This window comes from Furipterus horrens, unplaced genomic scaffold, assembly GCF_987537825.1.
Source record: "Furipterus horrens unplaced genomic scaffold, mFurHor1.1.pri manual_scaffold_3, whole genome shotgun sequence".
In the NCBI taxonomy this organism is placed as follows: domain Eukaryota; kingdom Metazoa; phylum Chordata; class Mammalia; order Chiroptera; family Furipteridae; genus Furipterus; species Furipterus horrens.
In genome coordinates, this window is record NW_028327173.1 from 189,883,012 (window position 1) to 189,909,443 (window position 26,432).

The 26,432-nt window shown below is 44.4% G+C and overlaps 3 protein-coding genes across 5 annotated transcripts in view; 2 read left to right on the forward strand and 1 right to left on the reverse strand.

The window, feature by feature from the left end:
• The window catches only part of ZNF410 (zinc finger protein 410), a 33,383-nt gene extending 32,004 nt beyond the window's left edge, over window positions 1–1,379 (forward strand). For all 3 annotated transcript variants that reach the window (XM_090271125.1, XM_090271126.1, XM_090271127.1), the window contains one exon: window positions 781–1,379. In XM_090271125.1, coding sequence (XP_090127251.1) covers window positions 781–819 — 39 coding nt within the window. In that variant the 3' untranslated portion in view covers window positions 820–1,379. The remainder of the gene's footprint in view (window positions 1–780) is intronic.
• Window positions 1,380–2,951: 1,572 nt separating this feature from the next.
• On the reverse strand, window positions 2,952–13,845 carry FAM161B (FAM161 centrosomal protein B). The gene is made up of 9 exons (XM_090271124.1): window positions 13,767–13,845; window positions 12,225–12,541; window positions 10,908–11,455; window positions 9,065–9,411; window positions 8,451–8,578; window positions 6,472–6,636; window positions 6,143–6,242; window positions 4,019–4,161; window positions 2,952–3,206 (listed from the first exon to the last, which is right to left on the reverse strand). Exons 1-9 carry the CDS (start codon window positions 13,815–13,817, stop codon window positions 3,119–3,121), a joined length of 1,887 nt encoding a protein of 628 aa, XP_090127250.1. The 5' UTR covers window positions 13,818–13,845; the 3' UTR covers window positions 2,952–3,118.
• Window positions 13,846–14,086: 241 nt separating this feature from the next.
• Window positions 14,087–24,645, forward strand: COQ6 (coenzyme Q6, monooxygenase). The gene is made up of 12 exons (XM_090271146.1): window positions 14,087–14,314; window positions 16,123–16,257; window positions 17,303–17,361; window positions 17,658–17,781; window positions 19,899–20,029; window positions 20,726–20,833; window positions 21,419–21,481; window positions 21,672–21,779; window positions 23,330–23,532; window positions 23,612–23,727; window positions 23,900–24,066; window positions 24,513–24,645. The coding sequence occupies exons 1-12, from the start codon at window positions 14,149–14,151 to the stop codon at window positions 24,540–24,542; spliced, it is 1,410 nt and encodes a 469-aa protein (XP_090127272.1). The 5' UTR covers window positions 14,087–14,148; the 3' UTR covers window positions 24,543–24,645.
• The last annotated feature ends 1,787 nt before the right edge of the window (window positions 24,646–26,432 follow it).

Consider the following 26,432-nt stretch of genomic DNA (forward strand, 5'->3'; position numbering starts at 1 on the left):
ATATGGTTAGATTTGTGTATGCGGAAAGCCTAGTCATTGTGCCTTTGTGTGGCACATGGGTCATGGAATTGACTTCAGGGTGTCCTTGTCTAGGTAATGCCCACTCACAGTCTCAGACAAAATGACACAGGCCACCTAAACAACATAACTTGGCCTTTACCCCAAGAGGACACTAAGAGCCTATAGGGCTCTGTGTCACTATTTCATAATGGAAGCCCCAGATACTTAACAGAAAAATATTATCAACACAGAGTGTTGAGTAGAGTAGAGTAGATCGCCCATCTTAGCTGCCACCCTGGAGGAGTCCCTCAGGCTTCTCCCCTCACCGCAGGAAAGGTATATTCCTTTAAGCCCAGGGAATCCCTGAATTTCTTCTGAGTGGGGTTTAGTTCCTATTCCTTTTCTCCTTGAACTTGCAGCCTGTGCTTGGGCTAACACTGACTGACATAAGGTTTTTGGTTTTGCCATTTCTGATTTCCCTGTAAGTTAAAGTTTCCTCCATTACTGACTAGTGAGTACATGACTCTGCAAACAATAGTTTGGCTTATAGACTCAGGATATTTTATTACTGTAGTGAAAATGACAGCATCACGAAGTGTCCGCAGTGCTGTCTCAAGGCCAGTGTGTGCATGTCTCTTGCTTTGGAACTACATATCCTTGACTCACCTCTGCAGTGTGCCCCCCACTCACATTCACTGACCTTTTACTTAGTGTGAATTATTTTTATTTCATTCAGTGGTAGCCTATTCCAGATTCCAGATTTCTCTTACTCTTTTACAGTTACTGAACCAAGGAGACTTAACTGAAAGACGGACATGAGCCTGGGTGCTGAATCCTGGAAGAGCAGCTGTATCTCATCCCTGAGGACATACAGGGAACAGCCTGCTTAGGGCTCACCATCTGCCAGAACCAAAACGAACCTGTGAATGACAAGGCCCCGCTTTTTCCTCTGTTCCTCTTCCCTGGCATAGAAGGTGAATGCGCAGAACTTCTCCTCAGACTTTCATCTGATCCAGAAAAGGAAGAAAGTGAATGTGGGCTGGGCAACCGTACCTACCTGTCTTCCCACGGCAACATTTTGGAATGGACTTCACCCAAAAATGAATTTGATTACATGTTGGCTGAAGTTTCTCAGTACAAAACTGTTGAGAGGAGGTTTTCCAATGAAGAGCTTTCATCCCAGAATAAGCTGTCTTTTCACATGGATGAATTAAATCCTGCCACCAACCATAAAACTTCACCAAGAAGTTGAGCTTTCAAGATGCCTTGTTGCTTTGGAGAAGGGAGTGATGTCAGTTCCGTTGTGACATTCTCCCTTTAGCAACCTGAGTAAGACTCTTGCCACTGGGCTGCAAAAAAATAAATTACTTGAATCCCTACTTGGCCCAGGCTGAGGTACTATCTTGTCCCATACACCTCTGCTTGGTCACTTTCTTTGTTTATAGAACATACAGTAGCATGTTTAAAAGGTTTCTTTCTTTCTTTTCTTTTTTTTAAGTTAACAAAATCACATGATTCAGAGCTTCAATTGTTTTCCCTTTAAATAAACAAAACAGCCCAGTCAGTTCTTTGGCTTCATGTTTTAGACAGAGTTTGTTTTCTTAGCAAGGAGATTAAGGAAAGTAGTTCAGTCTTTAAGATAAGGGTACTGATTTATCCTTAGGATTCCATGAAGGTAAAACTGAGCTCAGGAGTCTTAGGGAACGTGACATGGACATTTTCATCTCTAACTAGCAAACCCAGATGATAGTTATCAGAGTATCACTGTCATCACCAGAAAGGACCATGTCTGAGTCTGGAAAATTGGTAATGATAACAGATACTTTTGAATTTTTCCAGAAAGTTAAAAAATAAATTAGGAAAGTGCTTCCATTAGAGTAGGAACTCTTCCTATTATCCTGTCTCTATAGCTACTGAGAGAGAATATCTAATTATAATTGGTAAGAAGTATTCCAAAGATCACTTGTTAGTAGAAAATTGTGGGTATCAGAGGAGTTTCAAATTTATTTAAAATGAACCTCATGCTGACACACACATGTGCACAGGTAACATTCTAAATAGATAATAGGAAAGAACTGTTTTAAATAAAGTAATTATAGTTCTTAATTTGTTAATGACATGTATAATCATCCTGTGATATGTAGATTGAGTTCACATCAATTCTTAAAATGCCAGTTTTTACTTGCTGTAGCCTTTTATACTAGAGCAGTGGTTCTCAGTTGGGGACATTTTGCCGCCACGCCCCCACCCCGCCCCCCTGGGACATTTGGCAATATCTAGAGACATTTTGGTTGTCACGACTGGAGGAGTGTTACTGGCATCTAGAGAATAGAGGCCAGGGATGCTGCTAAACTTCCTACAGTGTACAAGACAGCTACCCAGCAAAGACTCACTGGCCTAAAATGTCAATAGTGCTGAGGCTGAGAAACCCTATACTAGAAGTTGCAAACTTGTCATCCCCTAGGTGTTTTATTTTGCCCATACAATAGTTCCAAGTAACTTTTTTTTAAAGTTTTATTTATTTACTTTTAGAGGGGAAAGGAGGGAGAAAGAAAGAGAAACATCAATGTGTGAGAGAGACATCGATTGGTTGCCTTGCCCCCAGCTGGGGACCTGGCCCACAATCCAGGCATGTGCTGTGACCAGGAAATGAACCAGTGACTTCGTTCACGGGCCAGCACTCAATCCACAGAGCCACGCCACCCAGGGCATTTTTAAATCAGTTGCCAATGTGTGGATTTCTGGCGCTTGTTGAAAATGCAGTTGATCTGGCAGTTCCGGGCCTGTATTCCAGCAGAGGCTCCGCTCTCTACTATCTCCTACTATTATCTTACAGCCAGCCCGTCTGACCCACTTATTTTCTGAGTAGCCGTTGGAGGCATTTAGGCTCGTGCCCTTTTTTCTATACTAATGTTTAAGTGTGAGGCACAAGGTAGGAACCCTTAACTCAGCTCTGCTCCCTCCACCCTGGGTTTCTCCACTTTGATTTACTTGAACCAAGTTTTCACCTGCCTGATTCCACCCCACATTGGCTGCTTAATGTAGAAAAGCAGTAATTTTAAGAGTACTGATTAAATGATTTGAAATTATCTAACAATTCATAAGACAGCTCTTCCTGTTATTTCTTGGGGTTTGTAGGCTGTTCTAGAGATTCTTCCAAATCCTGCTGTGGATTTCTGATGCTGCGTTTTGTAGTTTCATGGGTGCTGCAGAATAAATCAAAACATGAAAAAAATTTTAATTAAAGCATTATGTAAAGCTTATGAATGGTCTCAAAATTTTCATTTTATGTTTGATGTAAAAGGAAATTTCTAGGTGGAAAATGGGAATAGGAATTAAAGGGAGGGGCCATTACGACTTAAAAAACAAAACAAAACTAAGAATATTGGAGACACTATGCTTTCTCTCTGACTTAACATGATCTCAGTCGAGGAGGTGGTGCTAATGACTTCTTTTTAAAGAGTACTAGGAAAAGTTTTATCATTTTATGGAAGGTAAAACATACATGATTTTTCTTTTTCTTTTTAAAAAGATATGTTTATTTTTAAACAGAGTGGAAGGGGGAGAGAGAAAGAGAGAGAAACATCAATCGGTTGCCTTCTGTAAGCACCATGACCAGGGGTCATACACAACCTAGGATGTGACCTGACTGGGAATTGAGCCCCACACCTTTTGGTGTATAGGACAACACTTGAACCAACTGAGCTACACTGGCCAGGGCTACATGATTTTTCAAAACTGGAGTGGAAATATTTGTGACTGATGGCATTGGAACTGGAATGGTAAATGATGTTTCAAATCTTAGGAATCTAGACCTAATATACAATGATTATATTTTACTCACAATTGTACTACTCTCCAAATTCAAATGTGTTATTTGGAGATCTCTGAATAGTATTCTATAATTATAGGATAGTGATCTCAAAATATGAGCGGCTGTTCTAAAGGTTCCTACCAGGGGCATTACTAGGGATGGCACCTTAGAGAGCTGCTGAGTGATAGCAGCATCTTGGATTACCTGGGATAATCATGAACTTCAGACTGCCCCTTCCTTTGTACAGCCCTGGTGCTGTGAACCTTGTTCTTCACAAAGTCTTCATCCAGCCCAGCCTGCTTCAGAGTGTCTTGATACTGTTGTTCTGCTTCTTTCCTGGCAAGGTCCTGTGGAAGGAAAATTAATCTTCTGGAGCTGTCTTGTGAATTACTTGATAATTCTAAGTGACTAGCTTAATCTGTATCCTTACAGTACTGCTCACCGCACCACCAACCCCTCCAAGTGGGCACATACTTGCATAGAAACTACCTGGAGATTTTGTTAAAATATAGACTCTTTTTTGGTAGGTCTCAGATGGAGCCCACAATTCTGTATTTCTAACAGTCCCAGGAGATGCCAGATGTTGATTAGGGAGCCACACCTCTGAGAAACAAGACTTAGATTTTTGGAATACCAAGTGAGACCCAGGTGAAAATGACAGACTGAAAACCGAAGATTTATAAGCAACCAAACCATCATCAGGAACATTAAAATGTAACAAGATAAGCTGCACTAGTAACACTTCCCAGGATAGGTGGTCTGCATGTGGACCAGAAAAGGTTATTTTTCGTTAAGTGTTTGAGAGCAAAATCCTATTACGTATTTTGCATTTTTCTTAATGTGGCAAAAGATCTATTGAAATCTGAGAGTAAGCTTGCTTGAAAAAACATGAAGAGAAAGGTCAGTGTGAGAGTTTTTGAACAATGCAAGTTGCTAAGTAAACCTGAGACAGTCCAGTGTGTGATAGGTATGTGGGTGGGAATGAGTGGACCCAAGAAATGCCTGGATAATGCCCTGGCTGTAAGATGGAGACAGTACCCAGCATTTGGAACCAGGTCACTAGGGAACCCAACTTTTGTCTGAAACTGGAAAGGAGAGTGAGCCTCAGAATCTGATGTAACCCAGAGCTGCCTGAGATGGTGGCCTATCTAAGGCTGTTAGGTACCTCCAGAGCTTCTTTAGAGAGAGCTCAGCTGAGTCCCATGTCCCTCAACGTCTAGAGAACATGTTAAAAATGATTCTCCCAACCTGAAAGGCACTTAATCTGGAAAGGGCCTTGTGGGGTGCTTGTGAGCATCCCAGTCCTTGGAGGCCTAGAAATGAATTTCATTTCTGGAGGCTGGGGATGCCCAGGGCACCAGCACTGCAGGACAGCTGCCTTCCCAGTGCTATGACAGTGGCTCCAGACAGCAGAAAAGACTGGATTTTCAGTCACATTAGGAAGTGAAAGATGTGCTTACTAACACAGCCAACCTGTCACTGTGTGTCTGGGATCTAACTCCCACTCTGCTTCAGACTGAAAGCTAGATGATAGTGAAAATTCTAGGAAGTGAAATATCCCATTATAGATGCCTTGGAGTCCAGTCAGTCTTGGGTGAAATAAGCCCAAGCAACATTCACTATTCGTCGTCGTCGGCAGCCGTCCGTCTCGAGAGACGATGGTGTAGCTTCTTAAGTGTCTATCTGCACCGCCGAGAATGGCTGTGCAGTCCGACTCGGGAGTGACACGGCATCTGTCTCCTCCCGTGTTGAATTGACATCTTGCGATGACGCTGGAGTGTCCTCTCCAGTGGAGCTGAAGCTACAGAGCCTGGGCAGGGTGATATGGAGGGTCTGCTGTTGCCCATGCAGCAGACCCCCCCTCTCTTCGCAGCTGAAGGATCCAAGGGAAAGACGGAGTCGATACAGCTTGGCTTCAGGTGCGCCGCAGGAGTTGCCGGTGTTGACTACAACGTCAAACCGCCTTAGGGACTCCGGCTCCGGATTTTCTGTCGGGGTTTACTCCCTTAGCCTTTCCCCAGAAGAGGTATGCCGCAAGGCAGCAGAGGTTTTTTGGAGTCAGAGTTTTCCTTCTCTGATGTACCCTGACTGGAAGATCGAACCAGCGACACTTAGCTCGCAGGCCGACGCTCAATCCACTGAGCTAAACCAGCCAGGGCAAAACATTCACTATTACACTACCTATTTTGGGGAAAGATGGTAGTAATAAAACGGGCCCAATTTAGAATCTTTCTGAGCCTCAAGGAAATGTTTAATATTCAGTAAACTCATAATTTCTAAGAGCACTTTCATCAAAGACAGAAAATGAATGGTGGTTTAGTCTCTTACCTTGGTAACTTGTTCGAAGAGATAGGGCCTCATTTGTATTCTCTTTTCCATTTCCTCCAGTTCTTTCTTATACTCTCTTGCCCTTTTACGGTCATTTTTCCTGGAATTAACAAGATTTTTAAAATCTGTCTTTTTCCAATCCAGAATACCCTTCATTCCAGCTAAGCAGAGTAAGTCCCATGGACATTGTAAATTCCTTACGGTGCCTGGAAAAACCCATGACTGCAATTATAGGATCCTACCCTGATAACTCCATTTTGCCATTTTCAAGGCCAGTGATCTGTTGGATCCCAAGACAGTCAACCCTAGGACACATGGAGGACACTGACCGGTTTTCTTTCAGCTTTGCCTTGAATACCTCCTCCAGGCTTTTATGGGGATCCATGGCTTTTGCACGTAAGGTCACAGATTTAAACATTGCTTGACATTTCTTTTTATGCATCTCCAACCACTGAGTACTCTCATCTGCTTTGTCCTTTTTTTCAAGTGCACTTCTAAAGGGAGGATGCAAAAAAAAAAAAAAAAAAAAATACAGATGACCGACTTCGGTGTGTTTAAAAGCAATCTTAGTAACCTCTCTGGAAAGTTGGTGTTTTCTATGAATGGGGTGGGTAATTGACCTCTGTGGCATTTCAGCAAAATAAAGATTCTGGCATTAAATGCACAGGCACATGATGCCTTCCCAGCACTCTGCATACAGTGATATTCTATCCCAGGAGAAGTTTGTTAATTGAACTGAAAGACATGTGAGTTAAAGTATCTTTACTTAAATAGCCAAACGTTCTGGCTTGTTGCCTATCCTGAGACTAAATACTAATAGCTACCATTTGCTGAGCTACTTACCCTGAACCAGTGCAGACAACCTGCAAGTGCTTTATATCCATTATTCTGTGAAATCATAACTGCCCTATGAACTAAGAACTATGAGCACTCTTTTTATAGGCAAGGAGATGAAGCCTCAGAGAAGGTAAGCCACTTGCTCAGAGCTACCCAGCGTACCAGTGAAAAGCCAAGGTTAGAACCAGGATATCTGACTCCCAAGCCTCTGCCCTTGGTGTATAAACTGTGCTATAAACTGCAGGCTGGAAGGTGCTTGGATTCATGTCCCTTTGGGAATACAGATCTGCATTTCTATAGAAAACTAGAAATGGACCTCTTGCAATGCACAGTTTGGGGTCAACTTGTAGCACTTAGTTTGTGTAAATATTCTATGGGGTACTATGGAGAACTGTACCAAAAGAACAAAGTTAAGACTCTTGCATTTGGATGTTTACACTCAAATGGACAGATTAGGAAGGATATTAAAGTTTAACTTGGTAATATGTCAAACTCCCTATTTCTAGAAAGCAGCTGTGGACATCCTCCATAGGTGGGCCAGCCTCTGGTTCACGATATCTATCTCATTGGGACCTCAGGATATTGAGACATTTAGCCTTGATTTAGTAGCTCTATGAAATTTGAGGAAAAGGGGAATATCCCCTGGATTCTAAATATATTTCTACAATCTGTTGTGGGTCTTAAAGGTCCAAGTTGGTTCCGTGCACTCCTGTGAGCCCCATAGGAAAGCACTAAGAGGTTGGCCCTCTGCTCACCTCAGCTCAGAGGCCTAGTGGAGGAACTCTTGCTGGCTCCATGAGAACAATACCCTGATAGAGTAAGTTCAGTTAAAGAGTTCAGAATAAGGAGGCCCCTGATCCCCAGCTGACTTGTGATAGCTCCCCAAGATGAATCTCAGGGAACCTCAAATATGTGCCATGGATGCCTCATCTTCCCTGTGGCAGGGCCAGCCACCTGTCATCATGCTTCTCTGAATTCCTGTTCCTAATGGCTTCCTTCCTTTTTCATCTGTGGGGCTTTACCCATGTTGTTCTCTCCATCTGGAACCTTCTTTCTTTCCAGCCTATGGCTTATGCCTCTCCAGGTTTCACCTTAGATGTCTATTACAGGAGACCCCTGCCTCAGGTTTCCCATTACCCCCACAGTCCCTTGTGTTCCCTCACAAAATAAGGTTGCTTCTTTGCTTTTCTGTATTTTAGGCTAGGTATTAAACTATAGGTTCCATAATGTATGTCTATCCTTAACATTATGCCTGGAGCAGAGTAAGCCCCATGTGAATATTTTCTGAACGACAGCTAGGTGTTTTCCAGCACTAAGTGTGGAGGACCACGTGTATTCCTGTCCTGATCAGAGAATTCCCTTCCACCCCTTTAGGCTTTTCTGATAATAGAGGAGGCCCAGCAGCAGGCTGGTTTCCATCATGTGGGCCACGAGCTGAGCATTATGGGTCTTCTGCGGCTAGACCACTCACCTGACTGCAGATTCCCTCTTCCTGGTGGCATCTGTGATGTGCACAGGCAGGGTGTTGGCAGAGAGGGAAGCAAGGCCACTCAGGGAATGACTCCTTGGCCGGGGCATGGCAGATAGCTGTGGAGAGTCCTAAAGGAAATGAAGCTGGTATTGGTGGGATAGCATGTGTGATTGATTTCTATCTGAACTGGCATCAATTTCAGTGAAGGACTAGTCAGACTAAATCTTTTTTCCTGGGATTAAAGCAAAGGGTAATGTAATCTCAAGTTTAGTAACTGGGACAGACTTGGATATCAATCCTGAAGTTTTTAATCAAATGAGAAGGGTTCTTTGGAATGGGTATAGGGACATAACAATCGATTCCAACTCCTTGCCTTACAGACCTGCTTGAACTATTTCTGCAATATCTCTAGAGAGAGGGAAAGAAAAGTATTCTTGTGGTTTTAAGTTTATAGGAATTGCTGATCTGCGGGTCTGGTTACAGCTGAACTGGTGTTTAAAAAAAAATTAAGATAGAAAAATGCCATGAGAAGTGCCTTGGTTGAGACGTGGCCCTCCTTGGATTTCGGGCCTCAGATCCCTTACCCTCCCGCAGCTGCCTGGGCTCTCTCTCACCTTCCTCCCTCCAGTGGTGGCAGTATCACAGGGTCGATGAGTGCGGCACAGGCTGGCGGTTCTCAGCAAGAAGGGCTTGTTGCGAGTCACCTCTCGGGTGTCCCTTCTCTTGGCAGCTCTTCGCTGGAAGGCCTTGTAAAGGGCCTCATAGTCAGGGACGGCAGGATTTACCCGAGGCTGGAATCCGAAGTCAGTGTACAGAAATGCAAGCTTTTCCTCCCGGGTTCGGGAGGCTGTGCGAGGCCGTGGGTCAGCTCTGTAACTGAGGGAGGCAATGGGGGCGGAGGCCATCTGGAGCATGTCTAGGGCTCTCATCTGGATGCGAATTTTCCTGAAGAGCTCAGCTTCTGTGGAGAAATATCGGTGGTGATGCGTGAGAAGGGACTAAGACCCATACCAAAAGGTTTGGAGAACATTCCCCTTTTTAAACACTAGCAGTAATGTGCTGCAGCCAGTTGTTGACTTTCCAGGAATTTTGTGAGCCAGCTGACATCATGTGGGAAGTCTGAAATTGGCCATGATAGGTGTATTTATACCACAGAAAATAACAAATACTACAAATTGACTTTTTTTTTTCTCTCCTGGGAAGATTGTTGATAAATGTTGACCAGAATCCCACTGCCAGGGGCCAATCAGGTTGCAGAATCAGTACCTTTCACATTTACTGAGTGCTTTCTATGGTTCCTTCTTCAGAGATGAAGCAGGAAGAATGGATCGGTCACCTGCTCCTCTCCCAGGATGGCCCCACCATCCACCCAAATGCCCGAGTCCATTGCCCAGATCACTCTTGACTCCTCCCTCCCTCATCTCATCAGTTACATGTTCCGCTGTTTGGTCCTCCTGAACGTGTTTTCAGTCCAGTCTCTTTTCATTGTCTTAGCTAAATTGTTGAAATAGCCTCCTGTTAGGTCAACATCCCTCCAGTCTTGTGCTTCCCCTTTCATTATCTCCACAGCCATCAGTGACCTTTCTGAACTGCGTATCTGATCATGAGCCACCCTACTGAAACCCTCCAGTGGCTCCCCAGTGCCCTTGGGTGAAGTCCAGACTCCCTCCCATGGCCTGCAAGGCCCCAGGTCTGGCCTGGGCCTGCCTCTCCCCTCCCTACTCTCCCTCTGCTCTCTGCTTTTCCATCCCCCAAATGTGCTCAGCTTTCTCTTACCTCCAGGCTATAGCTCTCCCTCTTTATCAAATTACCATCCTTCAGGGTCAGCCTCAGTGTTCACTTTCTCTGGGGACCCTAACTGTTCCCACCCCTCACCATACCTTATGGGACCCCCTGGCGTCCCCCTGTAATCCTTGCAAATGGCTCATCACAGTTGTGATGATGTGTCTATTATCCATCTCCCCACAACCCCCATGTCTGTTCCTTCACCCTAGAACAGTGCCTGGGCCACGGCACAAGTTACTGAATGAGCAAGAGAGAGTGAACCTCCTATTTGAGATATGCTTCTTGAAGTGAGCACCTCACAGGATGAGGGAGGGGTGGGGGCTTTCCTCAGGGGCAGCTGGCTGGTGGTGGCACTGGCCTGAGCTGATCTTGGATGTCTCATTGGTTCTCTGCTCTCACACGTGTGCTGCTGCAGAAGCCTTGCACCCACTCACAAGGGAGGTCAACAGGACAAAGCTGGGGGGCACTGCAGGACCTCTCATGCCTTGCTCCTTACATGTCTCCCCCTTTATGTAGATAGACCCAACCATATCCCTGGCCTGCATTGAGTGTGGTGGACTCTAGCAAGTCCCCCTGAACAGTTAATCTCCAAGCCAGGCTGACCCCTGAGCCTGACTAAAGCCCCATGGCACCCCCAGACAGGAGGCAGCAAGGTGGCAAGGATGTCTTTACCCTGGAGTTTGTCCCCAAGGGCTGGCTCCAGAATGGACCTGGGGATCTTTCTGGTGGCTTTCTGCTTGGAGACCTTGGCCTTTGCAGTGGTGGCCAGTTCCCTCTGTTGAGTGACTTCTTTTCGTTGTTCCTTCTCCAAGAAGCTGAAGGGTTTTAAAGAAGAGAGGAGCAGTTCCTTCCTCTTCTGGATCCCTTCCTGCCTTCGGGCCTCATTACGCGCCATGATTTCCTGGTAGAGGGGCAGGTAGACATGCGCAGGCACAGGTTGTGCCCGGAACTGCCGGTGGCACTCGGCCTCCTCCTGGCCCTGCCTCTGGGCCTGCTGCCTCTTGTGCTCGAAGGAGGCAGGTGAGGCCAGCCACTGGGCCTTTTTCCTGGCCTCGCGCACTGTCATACGGAATGGCTGAGGGACGGTGATGGATGAGGCCCAGGAGCTGATGCTTCTATGCTGGGAAGGAGGCCTGGAGTCTGCCGGTGGCTGGGACTGAACCTTGGAAATGTCAGAGGGTAGGTTGCTCAGGGAGCTGCAGCGTCTTGTGGAGCCACACCTGGAGGGAGAAAGCAGCTGCCCTGTGCTTGGAGGACAGAGCAGCCAGAAGGCCTGGCTCCTCCCAGATCCTCCTCCCTGCTCCTCCCTAGTCCTTCCTTCCAACAGGTTGCATCTAGCTTCTCAGCCTAACATCACAGCCCCACAGGCCTCTAAGCCTTTGCCTTTGTCAACCTGTCCTTCCTCCTTTCCACAGGCCATCTAGCAGCTTTCGTAAGAAGTCTCTTCTCAAAATTTATCCAAGAATTGCCACTTTGCACTCAAGTTTATTTTCATCTGAGGGAAAGCACAATGGTCCAGAGCAGGGCTTTAGAGTCAGACAGAGCCAGGTTCAAATCTTGCTTCAAAAAATTACCATTGTGTGACCTTAAGCTAGGTTCTCCTGGAACCTCAATTCCTCATCTGTAGAATGGCAAAAATAATACCTCCTTAAAGGGTCATTGGGAAGAAAAAATAAATGTTAAGTGAGATAAAGTATACATACATGTAACAGGGGTTGGCCAAGGTAAATGTACCTTGTTGTCATTCTCAGGGAGGCAGTGTGTTTGGGAAAGGCATCACTTAATCATGCCGATGGTTCAGGTAACTGTTACCCAAAGTGATTTGGAACTGCTGGGTAGGAATCAGAACATGTTTGGATCTGAAAGCTGATTCTGCTGGAGCCTGAGTAAGTGGCAAGTTGCAGAAGTGGTCTTTGCTTTACTGAGGAAGAAGAACATGACTTGGTCAAAGTTGTACAGTGGGGCAGCTGTTGGACTGCAGTGCCTTACCTCAGAGACGGTGGGTACCAGACCTGTGGCTTCCCCCTGCCTTTGTCTTGGAAGGAACTCTCCAGGTCTTCATCACCTTCAGAGAGGCTCTCGTCACTGTCTGGCTCAGGCTGATGAACGGATTCCGACAGGCTCCACCTGCCTTTCTGCTTTAGTACTTGCAAGGTCTCATAAAAGCTCCTACTTGAGTCAGAAATAGAATCTGTCTCCTCTAGGCTGAGGAACTCATCGAATTTGCCAGCCCTAGACAAAACCAGCCCATCCCCAGACAGCTCCTCTTCTGCCTCTGTGTCTGAGGAGGATTCAGGGGGAAATATCTAAAATGAAATAGAATAGACTGGGGTCAAACTATAATTTCAAATTTATTCAAAACATAATTGTTAATTTCACTTCAAATAAGCCTCTATAAGGGACTGGGGAGCAACAAAATAAAATGTGTTCTTTGCTCTATAGAAATTTCTCAGATTGGTATATGGGGTGTGCTTGGTTGAAGGTATCAACCCTAAGAAAGAATGTAACTGCCAAGAAGGGCTCCGTGTGGTTAACGGGGCTCAAATTCATAACCAGAGTGCAGCGGCCATTGTTTACAGAGGTCCCTCACGCACACTGAATGTCAGAGAAAAGCTGCAGACTGAGCTGCCAGGTTCCTGCCCTGTTTCTGTCATCTGAGTTGACCCTTATAATAGTGCTTTTAGGACTGTAATTCAACCAATGGGCTGAAGACCTACTCCATCCAATTGGAGCTGTGCAACTATTGTCATTTGCTTATTTACTGGCCAATCAGAACAGATGGAGTCTGTGGACTAATCAAACTGTGTAAATTTGGATTCCTCATTTGCATGAAAATTGATCAATCGGGGACCAGGGTGCAGACACTAATACTGAAAAGAACACTGGATTCTGAGTCAAAGGTATGTATGTGTGCTAGCTCTCACTCTGCTACTGAAGAGCGTGTAATTTTAGGAAAACTTCTTTTTAAATGACTATTGAGATGATAGAATTCACTTATTTAAAGTGTGCAACGGGTTTTAGTATATTCACAGAGCCGTGAAGCCATCACCACAATTTTAGAACATTTTAATCACCTTCAAAAGAAACCCCATACCACGTGGCAATCACTCCCTATTTTCCCTAACCCTCCCCAGACTTCCCCTCCTCACCTCCCTCCTCACCTGCCACACTCCCCGGCCAGCCCTAAGCAACCATCATTCTACTTTCTGTTTCTATGGATTTGGGGGCAAATTTCTTAATGTCTCTGTGCCACAGTTTTCTCTTTTACAAAATGGAGACAACACTTTGTCTCCATTAAGGTAGTTGAGAAGATAAGCGAAGACTGAGGGCCGTTGCTTTGGTTCTACAAAAAGCCTGACGTAACACTGCAGAGGTTCGGGTCTAGAGTTCCTAAACGCAGCGAATGTTAATCCACGCCCGTCGGGGACACGCCCCTACCGTCTGTCTCCAAGGCAACATCAAACAGTTTTCTCTCAGGGATTCCTTTACGGGGTGCAGACTCGATTCCTCCCCTTCTCTTTCCCTACTCACCTGAAGGTTTCGAGCGCCGCCGGAGACTCCCGCAGGCCTCCCCACAGTCATCTTTTCTGTGGGGCAGAGACAGAAGCGTCAGTGACAGCAGTGGTGACTGCAGTGGCTGCCCTAGTTACGCGGTTAAACCCCGCCCCTTTCTAGCTTTGGGTTCTGATTGGCCCCCAGGAGGACGCATTAACCAGTCCCCTATCCAGGGAGCCTCCAATCCATCCCGCCCAAGGACGCAAAGATCGTTTCTCGATTGGCCTATTCTCTTTGCAGTTCTATTTCCCGTTCTGAGGCTCGGGAGCTGAGGCGGCAAGTGATTGGAGGGCTCTGCTCTGGAAGTGCTACCCAAGGCGGGCCTAGCGGGTTGCCAGGTGCGGCGGGAGTCAGCACCATGGCGGCTCTGTTGGCTGTTAGCCGTTTCGGGGCTGCACCTGCAGCTACCCGGAGAGGCCCGCTAGTCTCCTGCCGGAGGTGGGCCGGCGCTCTGGCAGACACCGTGTACGATGTCGTGGTGTCGGGTGGAGGCCTTGTGGGCGCCGCCATGGCCTGTGCCTTGGGTAAGCGCATCTAAAAGGCCAGTAGTATCGGAGAGCCGGGCTGTGGAGGAGCGGTGAGGACCGTGGGAACTCTGGCATTGTTCCCAGAGTCTGAGCGTTGTGAATCTTGTGGCCGGTTCCCTCCCCAGAGAAGCTCCAGGGCCACAGGGCAAGCGTTTGGTTCTTAGGCGTTCGGAAGGGTCAAGAGTGGGAGGGACCTTAGGAGTCCTTCCAGCTTGTAGGGAAACAGACCTGCTCAGGGTTATTTAGTTACGGGCACAGTTGGAAGCAATCAGGCATTGTTGCATTGGGCTAGGTGTTTTTTTGTTTTTTGTTTTAAACAGCTTTATTGAAATATGTTTTGCATACCATAAAGTTCACCCACTTACCACTTTTTTTTTAAATTATTGATTTTAGAGAGGAAGAGAGGGGGAAACATCGATTTGTTGTTCCACTTATTGATGCATTCATTGGTTGATTATCATATGTGCCCTGACGCGGGGGAGAGCCTGCAACCTTTTTGGTGTACAGGAAGCTCCAACCAACTGAGCCACCCGGACAGGGCCAGGTGGCGGCTCTTTATTAACAGATACCTCCTGGAATGGATGCAGGAGACCTGAAGACCACACTTTGAGAATGAGAGCCACTGGGGAGAGCTTAAGTGTCTTGTAGTGACTTTACCCCTTAACTTTTTATACAATCTTATACAGGTATGGTGTGGGGATGTTTTTTCTCCTGTAATCAAGTGAACTACCTGCTCGGGATTTTGTGATAATGTCTCCCCTTGATCATCATAGCGTGTATCCCAAAGAATATTCTTCGTCAGTAGTTTATATCCTGACTGGTCTTTGTATTTCAACATCCATTAAATTTTAGATGCTTTAAAAGTGGAAATTTTCCAGTCGGCTCTTCATATTGTCCCATCAATCAGTGTATGTTTTCCTCTTCAAACTCACATTAGTTTATGTTTTAGGCTTGAAATATCTATATTTTCCTTTTACATTGTTACTTGTAAGTTATATACTCTAGTATTTTTTTCTCCAAATGAGTTTTCTAAAATGTAACATTAATTAGCTAAAAAATAAAATATTAAACCTGGCTATATTTTATAATGTGTTCAGAAATTGAATTATTTTCCTGTTAGTTTTCTGGTCTCTCATTTAACAAAAAATGTCTGTGAAGACCTTATCAACTTTATGGACTGAGGAGAGACACTGTGGAGGGACTGACTGTAATGTGCTCATACACCAGTAAGAGAATCCCCAAGTCTCTTTTCTACTTTTGTATACAGTGTTTTAGGACCAGACTTGTAGGCACAGTAGACTTACTTTTTGCCTCCCTTTTCTTTTACAGACTCTAATTCTTTATCCTTGATTTAATCTTGAGACCACAGTGAATTTTGCTTATTAACTACATTTTTCTGTTGAACAGGATTTGTACTTTCAGTGATGTAATACTTTGGAAATATCTGGTGTCTAAATACTACAGTCTTACTTTTTTTACTTCATTCTTCCTTTCTAGGGAATTCTATTGGCTTGTTTTGGGTTTTGCCGTAATTTGCTTCTTTGCAGGTGATGGATGTTGGACTGTCTGGGGAAACCCTACATTGGTTGGCAGGGTGATTCGTGTGGCTGAAATGATGGTACAATATATGTTATTGCTTAGGGCTCTGCATGGTGTTTCCTTTTTTGTGTGTGTGCCCTGTAAGAAATTTGTATCCAAAAGGCTAAGGAATTAATTTGTTGCTTCTCTTGGAAATGAAAAAAAAAATTTATATTTTATTTTCCTAAAATGATACAAAATATCTTTCTTTCTTTCTTTCTTTTTAGGATATGATATTCACTTTCATGATAAGAAAATCCTGTTGCTAGAATCAGGTCCAAAGAAAGTATTGGAGAAATTGCCAGAAACATACAGCAACAGGGTCAGCTCCATTTCCCCTGGCTCTGCAACCCTTCTCAGTAGTGAGTAGAATATCCTCTCACAGAACCAATCTCCTGTGTCTCTTGGCTTTCCAGTGGGACCCATAGGGGAGAGTCACCAGAGCCTCTGGTGAGGAGGGCACCCACTGAGATGAGTGGGAGAGAAGCATGTGGGGTGGGAGTCTGGCGCATAGTTGAAGACGAGGACCTCTGAAATTGTTAATGTGTCAGCTCCCAGTCTGAGGAAGCACCCTGGGCACGTGTGGGTCCGTCCCGTAGACGTCACTTGTGATGTTGTTGGGTCATTATGCATTGGTGGAACTAAAACTGTATGAAGTAGTTATGGCCATTCACTTCCAGTAGCAGCACTCTCTTCATTCCCAGAGTTGGCTCTCCAGGTTTTTGGGGTGTAGTTGGATATGTGTACAAAGACCAAGTTGTTAGCAAATTGTCTTTAGGTCTCTGCCAAATGCACTCTCTCAGGGCATCCAATCTAGAACCACCTCATCTAAAATGTAGACTCTTACATCACTCTCTAGCCCCTTCTACTGCTTCATGTCTCTTCATAACATTTACTGCTACCTGACATATTATGTATTTGTTTTTTATTACAAATAATAAACGAGATTGTCAGCTACAGAAGGGTGGGGACTTTTTCCGTTTGGTGTCCCACTTTTTGCTCAGTACCGTGAATTGTATGTGGCACATTGAAAGTGTTCTATAAATATTTCATCAATGAATGAATTTCCTCAGTGCCATGGAGTTCAACAAAAAATAGTCTTTATCCGTAGAGTTTGTAATTTCAATAGGAGGAAAAAAAAAACCAATATGGCTTTGGTTTCCTTATTTATTTCCCCTACTTTAATGTGATTCGACCTATTGCACATGAAAGCTGAGTCTTTTTTCATACTGTATAATCTGAACTGGGGAACAGAGTAGCTTAGCTCCTACCATCAAACAGGATAGAAGGGAAGAGTATTTCTCTGTTATGGAGAACACTGAGAACAACCTCTAACTTAACAAGATGGAGGGACAAAGGGGAGCCCAGGAAGGATGCTCTGGCCTCTATGGATCCTTTCTTTTGTAGGTTTTGGTGCCTGGGACCACGTCTGCAACATGAGATATAGAGCCTTTCGGCGAATGCAGGTGCTTCTGATACCGCTCTTGGCAAGATATCTTGGTCTGTCTTGTGTTAAGATGTTGGAGTCCACATTCTCCAGGTTTTCTGTGAATGGGAGATGATTAAAGTTCACACCTAGTTGAAGGAGGTCGGGGGGAAGCATTCCCAGGAGAATTCTCCTCTCACCTTTTATTCTGCCTGATGGGCTGACAAATTGTGACTTCCCTGTTTCTGTCACTTGGGAAGGCAGTCCTCTGTTCCTCATGGGAGTGATGTCTCCTCTTCCTCAGGCTGTAACACAGACCCCCCTTTGTGTTTCCAGGTGTGGGATGCCTGCTCAGAGGCCCTGATCATGTTTGATAAGGATGACCTGGATGACATGGGCTATGTCGTGGAGAATGATGTCATCATGCATGCTCTCACCAAGCAGCTGGAGGCCTTGTCAGGTGAGGCACCCGCCCCTTCCATCGCCCCTTCATTCTCTGGCAGGTGAACTGCTTTAGAGTTATTCTAGGACTTATTGGAAGAAAGGGTCCCTTTTATAGATACCGAATGTCCACCATAAAGAAACATTCTGAGACTTCTGTCAGGGATGTTCTTTTTATTTTTTTCTTTTACAGTTTTATTCAGGTATAGTTTACATACCATAAAATTACCCATTTTAAGTGTTCAACTCGGTGATTTTTATTATCTTAGAACATTTCCATTACCTCAAAAGGAAACCTTGTGCCCATTTATAATATCCCCTGTCCCTCCCCCAGTCCCTGTAAATACTTGTCTACTTCCTGTCTTAGGGCTTGTTTACCCTGGACATTTCATAGAGATGGGGAGACTCATACAGTTAGTATTCTTTTGTGTCTGGCTTCTCCCACAGACCATATTTTTGAGATTTATTCACGTTGTAGCATGTATCAGTACTCTGTTCTTTTTTATTGCCAAATGTATTCCATGTGTGGCTGTACCACATTTTGTTTATCCATTCAACAGCTGATGGACATTCGGGTTGGGCCCACTTTTTGGTGATTGTGAATAATGCTATGAACATTTGTGTAAAGTTCTTATGTGTACAGATGTTTTCATTTCTTCTGGGTGAATACTTGCGAGTTGAATTGCTGGTTATAAAATAATGCTGTTTACATTTTCGTAAATTACCTAACTTTTTCTAAGAGGCTGCACCATTTCATTTTCTCACCACCAATACAGGGTGGGCAAAAGTGGGTTTACAGTTGTGAGTATATGAAGTTTATTCTTGTATTATTAATTATTGTATTATTTTTCATATGAACAACTGTAAACCTACTTTTGCCCCACTCTGTATATAAGGGTTCCAATTTCTTCATATACTCACCAACACTTAACTTTCCTCCCCCTTAAAAATTTTTTTAAATTGAATGAGAGAGAGAGAGAGAGAGGCATCGACTTGCTGTTCCACTCATGTATACGTTCATTGGTTGATTCTTGTATATATCTTGACTGGGCATCAAACCCACAACCTTGGTGTATCAGGATGATGTTCTAACAGCGGAGCTACCCGGCCAGAGACCTCCGCCTTTAAGAAAAAATTATAGCCTTCCTGATGACTGTGGAATGGTATCTCATTGCAGTTTGGATCATAATTCCCTTATGACTGATAATGTTGAACATCTTTTCATGTGATTTTTGGCCATTTGTACAAGTATGTCTTTGGAGAATGGTGTATTCAGAATCTTTTGCCCATTTTAAAACTGGATTATTTGCCTTTTTATGAGTTACAAGAGTTTTTAATATATTCTGGGTATAAATTTTTTCTTTGATATATGATTTGTAAATAATTCAGGGTTCTAGAGAGAAAAGAATTGCAAGCGACTTAAATGCTTTCTGACATGGGATAGTAGTACTCACCTATGTAATGGACTTCTGTGCAGCTTTTAAAGATAATTTAGATCTAATATTTAGTCACTTAGAAGCACATCCCATAATACATTGTTGAAAAAAAGTATGTGTCATATGGTCCCATTTGTGTGTGTGAGGGTGTGTGTGCACGCATATACATGCATGGGAAATTGCTTGGAAAGCTGTATTGGCAAAGCTTTTAACTGTAGTTGTCTGAGTGGTATGATTAAAGGTGATTCCCACTGCCTTTTAAACCTTTCTTTGGGCACACTTTTACAGTGAGCATGTCTTTTTTATGATAAGTAGGAAGAAAAATCTTAGGAAATCCAGAAGTTGTTTGAGCCCGTGGTATTTCCCTGCTCTTTACTCTGAAAGCGCATGTGAGCTCATTTTGGCGTAGGGTGAGCTAGAGGAGCAGGAGGAGAGGAGTGCCTAGGGGAGGCTGATAATTCATTGAGAGCTTAGTTTTGTTTTGTTTTTGACTCTGACTCATCCCTGTGGGTTTTGTCATTTATCCGCTTTCAGATTATAGTACCCATCACGAGTTTTTTTACATCTTACTTCCTGGTTTAGGAGTAAATGACAAGAGACGGCGGTGCTGGGACCATGCTTTAGTTTAGTTAAGGCTTTTTCCTCAGCCCGTGTGGGCCGCCTTTCTAATGCTGTGTTTTTTCTCTTCTGACCTCTCTAGACCGAGTGACTGTTCTCTACAGGAGCAAAGCAGTCAGCTACACCTGGCCTGGCCCATTTTCCATGGCAGACTCCAGCCCTTGGGTTCATATTACCCTAGGTGATGGCAGCACCCTCCAGACCAAATTGTTGGTAGTTGAAGATTCTTATTTCGCCAGGGGTCTTGCATATCCACATCTTATCCTCATTTCTAGGACCTCTAGTTCTACAACTTGGCTACAGTTGATGTTAATTTTAGGCAAAGCTTTTAGTTATAAGGATCAGTATCCACTAAGCCAGCTCAAGTTAAGGTGGTCTTGTTGTAAGTCCTGTACAGGACACAGTCTGCTGGACCATCTTAGGTTGTGAAATAGAGGACAGCTGGCCTCACAGGGACAGGAACCAGTGTCAGAAACCGAGGCTGCTCTTTCCCTCAGGAGTCCTGTGAGTTCCTTATCTCCCTGCAGCTTCCATTTTCCTCTCTGCTCACCAGCCTCCCCTTTTCCATGCAGCCATTCTGCCCCTTACCTCAGGGCTCTTAGCTCTAGTGCCTGCCTATTGCTTTGTAGTTCAAATAGCAAGAGAAGTGGCTGAGCTTATTCAACCTGTGGCTGGCACCTCGTGGGTCAGATGTCCAGCTGTGGTCCGTAGCGCTGAGGCTGGGGTCATCCATGTAGGGCTGCCCTTTAGGGGCCGTCAGCAAGGCAGGCATGATACAAAGCTGCCTGCCATGGGTGGGCTTGTCAACAGTTGGAACTAGAGAAATGTTTAGGAGGCAGAGGCAAACCTCCAGAACAGTTACATTTATTAAAAGAGAGTAAGACTTAGCAGGCTCTTGTCTCGGCGCAGATTGGTGCAGATGGTCACGACTCAGGAGTACGGAAAGCTGCTGGGATCCAGAATGTTAGCTGGAACTATGACCAGTCTGCTGTTGTGGCTACCCTGCACTTATCGGAGGTAAGGTCCTGAGCCCACCATCTGGGGACCCTGCTGGTGTTTAATATGTGGTTTGGCTCAGTGGATTGAGCGTCGGCCTGCGAGCTAAGTGTCGCTGGTTCGATCTTCCAGTCAGGGCACATCAGAGAAGGAAAACTCTGATTCCAAAAAACCTCCGCTGCCTTGCGGCATACCTCTTCAGGGGAAAGGCTAAGGGAGTAAACCCCGACAGAAAATCCGGAGCCGGAGTCCCTAAGGCGGTTTGACGTTGTAGTCAACACTGGCAACTCCTGTGGCGCACCTGAAGCCAAGCTGTATTGACTCCATCTTTCCCTTGGATCCTTCAGCTGCGAAGAGAGGAGGGGTCTGCTGCATGGGCAACAGCAGACCCTCCATATCACCCTGCCCAGGCTCTGTAGCTTCATCGCAAGATGTCGATTCAACACGGGAGGAGACATATACCGTGTCACTCCCGAGTCGGACTGCACAGCCATTCTCGGCGGTGCAGATAGACTCTTAAGAAGCTACACCATCGTCTCTCGAGACGGACGGCTGCCGACACACACACACACACACTTCTCACAAGAACTGCTCTCTGTATTACAGGCCACAGAAAACAATGTCGCTTGGCAGAGATTTCTTCCCTCTGGACCCATCGCTCTGCTCCCGGTAAGAACTGGCTAGTCTGCTTAAACACATCCAGTCTTCCTCTTTTTAGGACTTCATTTTCTCTCTGCCTTTTTCAGGTTTCAAGTGAATGACCCCAGGCTAGCTTTATTTTCCCTTCATACCTTTATGCTTGAGAGTGTCCAAGAACAAAGTTTTACCTCTTAGTGTTGATGTTGTTCTTTTGAGACAGCTCTCAGACACCTTGAGTTCCTTGGTTTGGTCCACATCCCATGAACACGCAGCCGAGCTGGTCAGCATGGATGAGGAAAGCTTTGTGGATGCCATTAACTCTGCCTTTGTGAGTATCAACTTGTCCACCTGATGATGTGTTGCAGGGGTAGGTACAGAAAGGTGGTTGTGAGTAGGAAGAAGAAAGAACCAACCAGCTGCCCTTTTTTGTAACTAAAGGCTTGGTTTGGATTACTTAGAGGAGGGCATTCCAGGAAATCCAAACAATAGAAATCAGTACCTTGTGTGCTCTTTTGAGGGTCATGGGTTGCTGTTACGCTGATTGGAACAGCTGCCTTGGAGACTGGCTTTTTTTTGAAGCTGTAACACTTGGTTGATCTTGAACAGCTTTCCCAGGTCCCAGGTACCTGAACCTTTGAAGCCTAATTCATCAGAAGTGTTTTGGAGAGGGGCTAAGCACCTTTCAGTGGGAAGCTTAAAAGTAAGCTTTAGACAGACATGAGTTCAATACTGGTACTAACAGTAAATCTCCTGAAAAGTGGAAATACTATCACCAACCTCTCGGGTTAATAATAATAAGTCTGAAGACTGAAAATGAGAGACTTTATGTACAATGCTTACAACATACCTTGTACATTACAGGTGGTCAACAAATAGTAATGATTATTCTGTAGTAATAGTTTTTTAAAAATATGGCACAGTATTTTTGGAATTTAAATGCTATGTTTATCTAAATTCACTAATAGTAAATTGGTAACATTTATTGAGCACTTACTATGTGCCAGATACCAGTGAAGAGTTTCACTGGTATTTACATATTTAAATCAGTGGCCCTTTAGAGGTAGGTACTATTAACCTGCTCATTTAGAGACAGGTAACTTGTCCAAGGTCACACATCTAGTGCAAAGCTGGGCTCTGAAGTGAGGCTGGCCCTCAAGTCTGTGGTTTTAACCACCAAACTACTACCTCACTAATGACTTCACACTGAAGAACTTAAGTTTCCCTGCTTTGTAGTAGCAATAATAAAAGGAACTGAACATACTGAAGTGGCTTCCAAGATAAATGCTACTCTCTTCTGGGTCATTTACTCTGTATTCCTGGCACAGGCCTTTGTAGTACATTCACTTAGCAATAAGTACGAGTGCCTTCGACAGGGTCTGGAGATAGATAGATGAGACACAGGCCCTGCTTTTAGGGAGCTCAGTCATGTGAGGAGAAAGTACATAAATGACCATTTCAGTACAGTGGTAGAAGTGTGAGGTGAGCACACGGGTTTGGAGGGAGGTTTGTAAAAAGAGCTGACAGCCTCCGGTGAGATCCTGGTGAACGGGAGTGGGAGGCCATTCTAAGCCGAGGGCAGTGTCGGAGGCAAGAAGACGTTGTAGAACGTGCTACAGTGTGGCTAGTGCAGGTTATTGAGGGTGTCATCTAGTGAAAGCTCAAGCTCAGGGGTGGGCAGGGGCAGCTCGGGAACAGTTTGGCTTGATCCTAAAACCTGTGGGGAGTGATGGGAAGCCGTGTTTTGCATTTATTTGAGGGACTTGACACTTGTGATCCAGATCATTTTAGGCTTGTTAGTACCATTACCCTTGTTGAATTTTTAATTCCCTGCTAGTCACTGATGAAATTTCACATTGTTTTGTGGCTGACACTGCTCAGTGGAGTGATGCTAACCACACGGACTTCATCGACTCGGCCAGCACCATGCTGCAGTACGCTGTTGCCTTTCTGAAGCCCACGAAGGTCTCAGCTCGGCAGCTGCCTCCTAGCGTAGCCAGGGTGGACGCCAACAGTCGAGTACGGTTTCCTCTTGGGTTGGGTCATGCTGCTGAGTATGTCCGGCCTCGGCTGGCGCTCATTGGGTAAGATAATAGCAGAGAAGGTCTACCCCTTGCTCACTCAGTTGCTGGAGGCCACACCTAAACTCTGATTTACTTTTAGGGATGCAGCCCACAGAGTCCATCCACTTGCAGGACAAGGTGTCAACATGGGCTTTGGGGATGTCTCCAGCTTGGCCCATCACCTCAGTACTGCAGCCTTCAATGGGAAGGACTTAGGTAATGGTTCACGTACCTCGTAGAGGTATCCAGAGGTCATGTAGTTAGGGAAGATCAGGACCCCTAAGTGCCCCTCAGTTGCCAGATGTGGTGGACATAAGTGGATGTGGTTTTCTAGGGAAAAGAAAAGCTTCACTATTGATTAGGGATAGAACCGTCCTCTTTCCTCCAGGCTCCATGAGCCACCTCACAGGTTATGAGACAGACAGACAGCGTCACAACAGTGCTCTCCTGGCTGCTACTGACCTGCTGAAAAGGCTCTATTCCACCAGTGCCACTCCGCTCGTGCTGCTCAGGACGTGGGGCTTGCAGGCCACAAATGCAGTAACTCCACTCAAAGTAAGGGGTCCTCGGGGCTAAGAGTCTTAGTCACTCACTGAGGAATGACTTTGCCAAGACTTGATTTATTTGAATTAATTTTCTTGGCTGTAAAATTATTTTTATCTTCCCTGGTGGTTATGAGCAAAAAGTCCCTGCTGGGCTTGTTGGTGCTGGGGCCCATCTAAGTAGTAACTTGATACAGTGTAAGGAAGGGCTTAAAATAGTGTGTAGGGGCTTTCAAAGATAAAGATGCTTCAACTCCTTTGGCTGCTCCATTATCTTTTCTTCCCTGAGAAAGGTCCATTTAAAGAGGCTTTGGAGGGACTCTTGGGAAAAGTATCCATCTGGGACTTAGTGCTAAGTTTTTGCTTTAAATCACTTTGTATACTTTAAAAGTATTTTTTTCACCCGTCCTCACACCTCACTGTGCCAGAGTATCACTCACTTCGTTTCATTTTCTTTAGGAACAGATTATGGCCTTTGCAAGCAAATGAATGCTCCTCTTCTGGAGATTGTGTTGAAGAAAAATGAACATCTTTTCCCAAAACCATTACATAATTTCAATATTTAATTTAATAAATTTACTTTATGTTAGCATTTGGTAGTCTCTTTCTCTCCCTTATTTAATGGGCCTGTGGAGCCCAAATAATGAGTGGTAATTTGCTGTGAGGAGGGCATATAAACCAAGCCAAGAAAAACCCAAAGGAAAGACTATTATGATTTTTGTGGAAAATAACTTTTTATTGCTAAGGTACTGTCTCATTCAGTTTTACTTGTTAACAATCCTTTCTAAAGAAAAGATTTATACGATTTAAAAAAAAATGCTGGTCACAAATTTATACTAGAGCTTTTTTCATAAAGATAAGAATTAGAAATATTTAATTTATGCATTTTTGTTACAATTGCTGTTTTAAGATTAACAAATTAAACAAAGTGCTTTAACCTTTGTTATAGGTGTACTGGGCTTTCTGGAAAGAAAACCAGATCTCATTAATGCTAGTTATTCCTTATCCCAGCACCAGATCTCATTTTATTTATGGTTCCTCTCTGGGACACCATCTGTTCAGTAATAAAACAATAAATAACTTCATTGCACAGATTTGAAGACCTCAGGAACCAGGCCAAAAGGGAAAAGCTAAATAGCAGCAGAATTTGTTCATCCACTTGCAGACTGGTAGCTGTTGGGGCCCAGGGGTGCTGTGGATGTTTGAAGAGCTCACTTCACAGTACCAGAGATGCCTCTTGAAGAGATTTTTGGATCCATTAGATTTGTTATACTAGAAAGAATATTTTGCCCCAAAGTCTGTTCTGATGATGAAATGAGAAGAAACAGTCTGCAGGCGAGTTTTGCAGGCTAATGTAGAAAATCCTTAAGATACTGGAGTAAAAAAGTGACAATGTTACAAACGTTCCTGGAGTCTCAGGAAGAATGTGCCTAGAATCAAAGATGGCAACTACTGTGAAAGTTCTGTGACTCCTAGCAGAGTCTAGGAAGGTCAGCCATAGGGGGAAAAATAAGTTATCTTTCAAAAAAATAAAGAAAGGTAACCCAGATAAGGAGAATATGGACTCTCCAAAAGTATGCAAATATCAGGCAAAACAGGAAGAATTTTAAGGCACACCTTGCAAGGACCTCCGTAACCCACAGAGGATGTCCTTTGTATGATGATGACAAACACAACATCCACTGTGTGCCAGGCCATGTTCTAAGTACTTGAAATATGTAAAAACACTTACAGAAAAGAAACTTAACCAGCAATATCGGACACTAGGATTACTTAAGAGGCCCAAAAGGTACACTAAGGGGGAGAAATGACATTACAGACAAGTCATTTTCTCTAAGAAATAAAAATTCTTACTCTAAATTGGTTCTAAAATGGATAAACTGGTTAATTCCCTAGATGTTTTAATCAAGGTTATCAGAATATATATAGATACATTTCTGGAGTTAATGCATCTATCCACGTTCTGGTAGTATTTGGAATGACCGAAGGAGTCTGAACAGCCACTGTTTATAAGAAAAGCTTCAGAGACAAGATGTGACAAAGACCAGGAAATCTTAGCTCCCTGGTCTCATCAAGCTGGAGGAGTTTTTAGTGAACACAGCTTACGTCTGGGAGAACAACTTGGTTTCTACTAGAGAAACCGGTCTCCCTAATCATATGGAACAATTAGCGTATGACTGATTCTAGCACTCTACCTTTGTGACCCAAATGGTAGAGGGTCTAGAAGCCATGTGTTATATTAAAGAAAAGGCCACAAAGTACTTGGAGGACTTTTCTTCAAAAGACTGAACAGCTATGAAAGGAGGGATTAGAGAAGACCACTGAGGAGACAGATTTCAGCTCAGTCTCAGGAATTATTATCTTTTTTAACATGAGGTC

Coding starts and splice junctions, on each gene's coding strand:
- COQ6 (XM_090271146.1), top strand. CDS start 14,149: ATGGCGGCTCTGTTGGCTGTTAGCCGTTTCGGGGCTGCACCTGCAGCT. Junction 14,315..16,122: donor CGCCATGGCCTGTGCCTTGG/GTAAGCGCATCT, acceptor CTTTCTTTTTAG/GATATGATATTCACTTTCAT. Junction 20,834..21,418: donor CTACCCTGCACTTATCGGAG/GTAAGGTCCTGA, acceptor TCTGTATTACAG/GCCACAGAAAACAATGTCGC.
- FAM161B (XM_090271124.1), bottom strand. CDS start 13,817: ATGACTGTGGGGAGGCCTGCGGGAGTCTCCGGCGGCGCTCGAAACCTT. Junction 9,412..10,907: donor CCTTGGGGACAAACTCCAGG/GTAAAGACATCC, acceptor ATTTCTCCACAG/AAGCTGAGCTCTTCAGGAAA. Junction 6,243..6,471: donor GCAAAGCTGAAAGAAAACCG/GTCAGTGTCCTC, acceptor TGTTAATTCCAG/GAAAAATGACCGTAAAAGGG.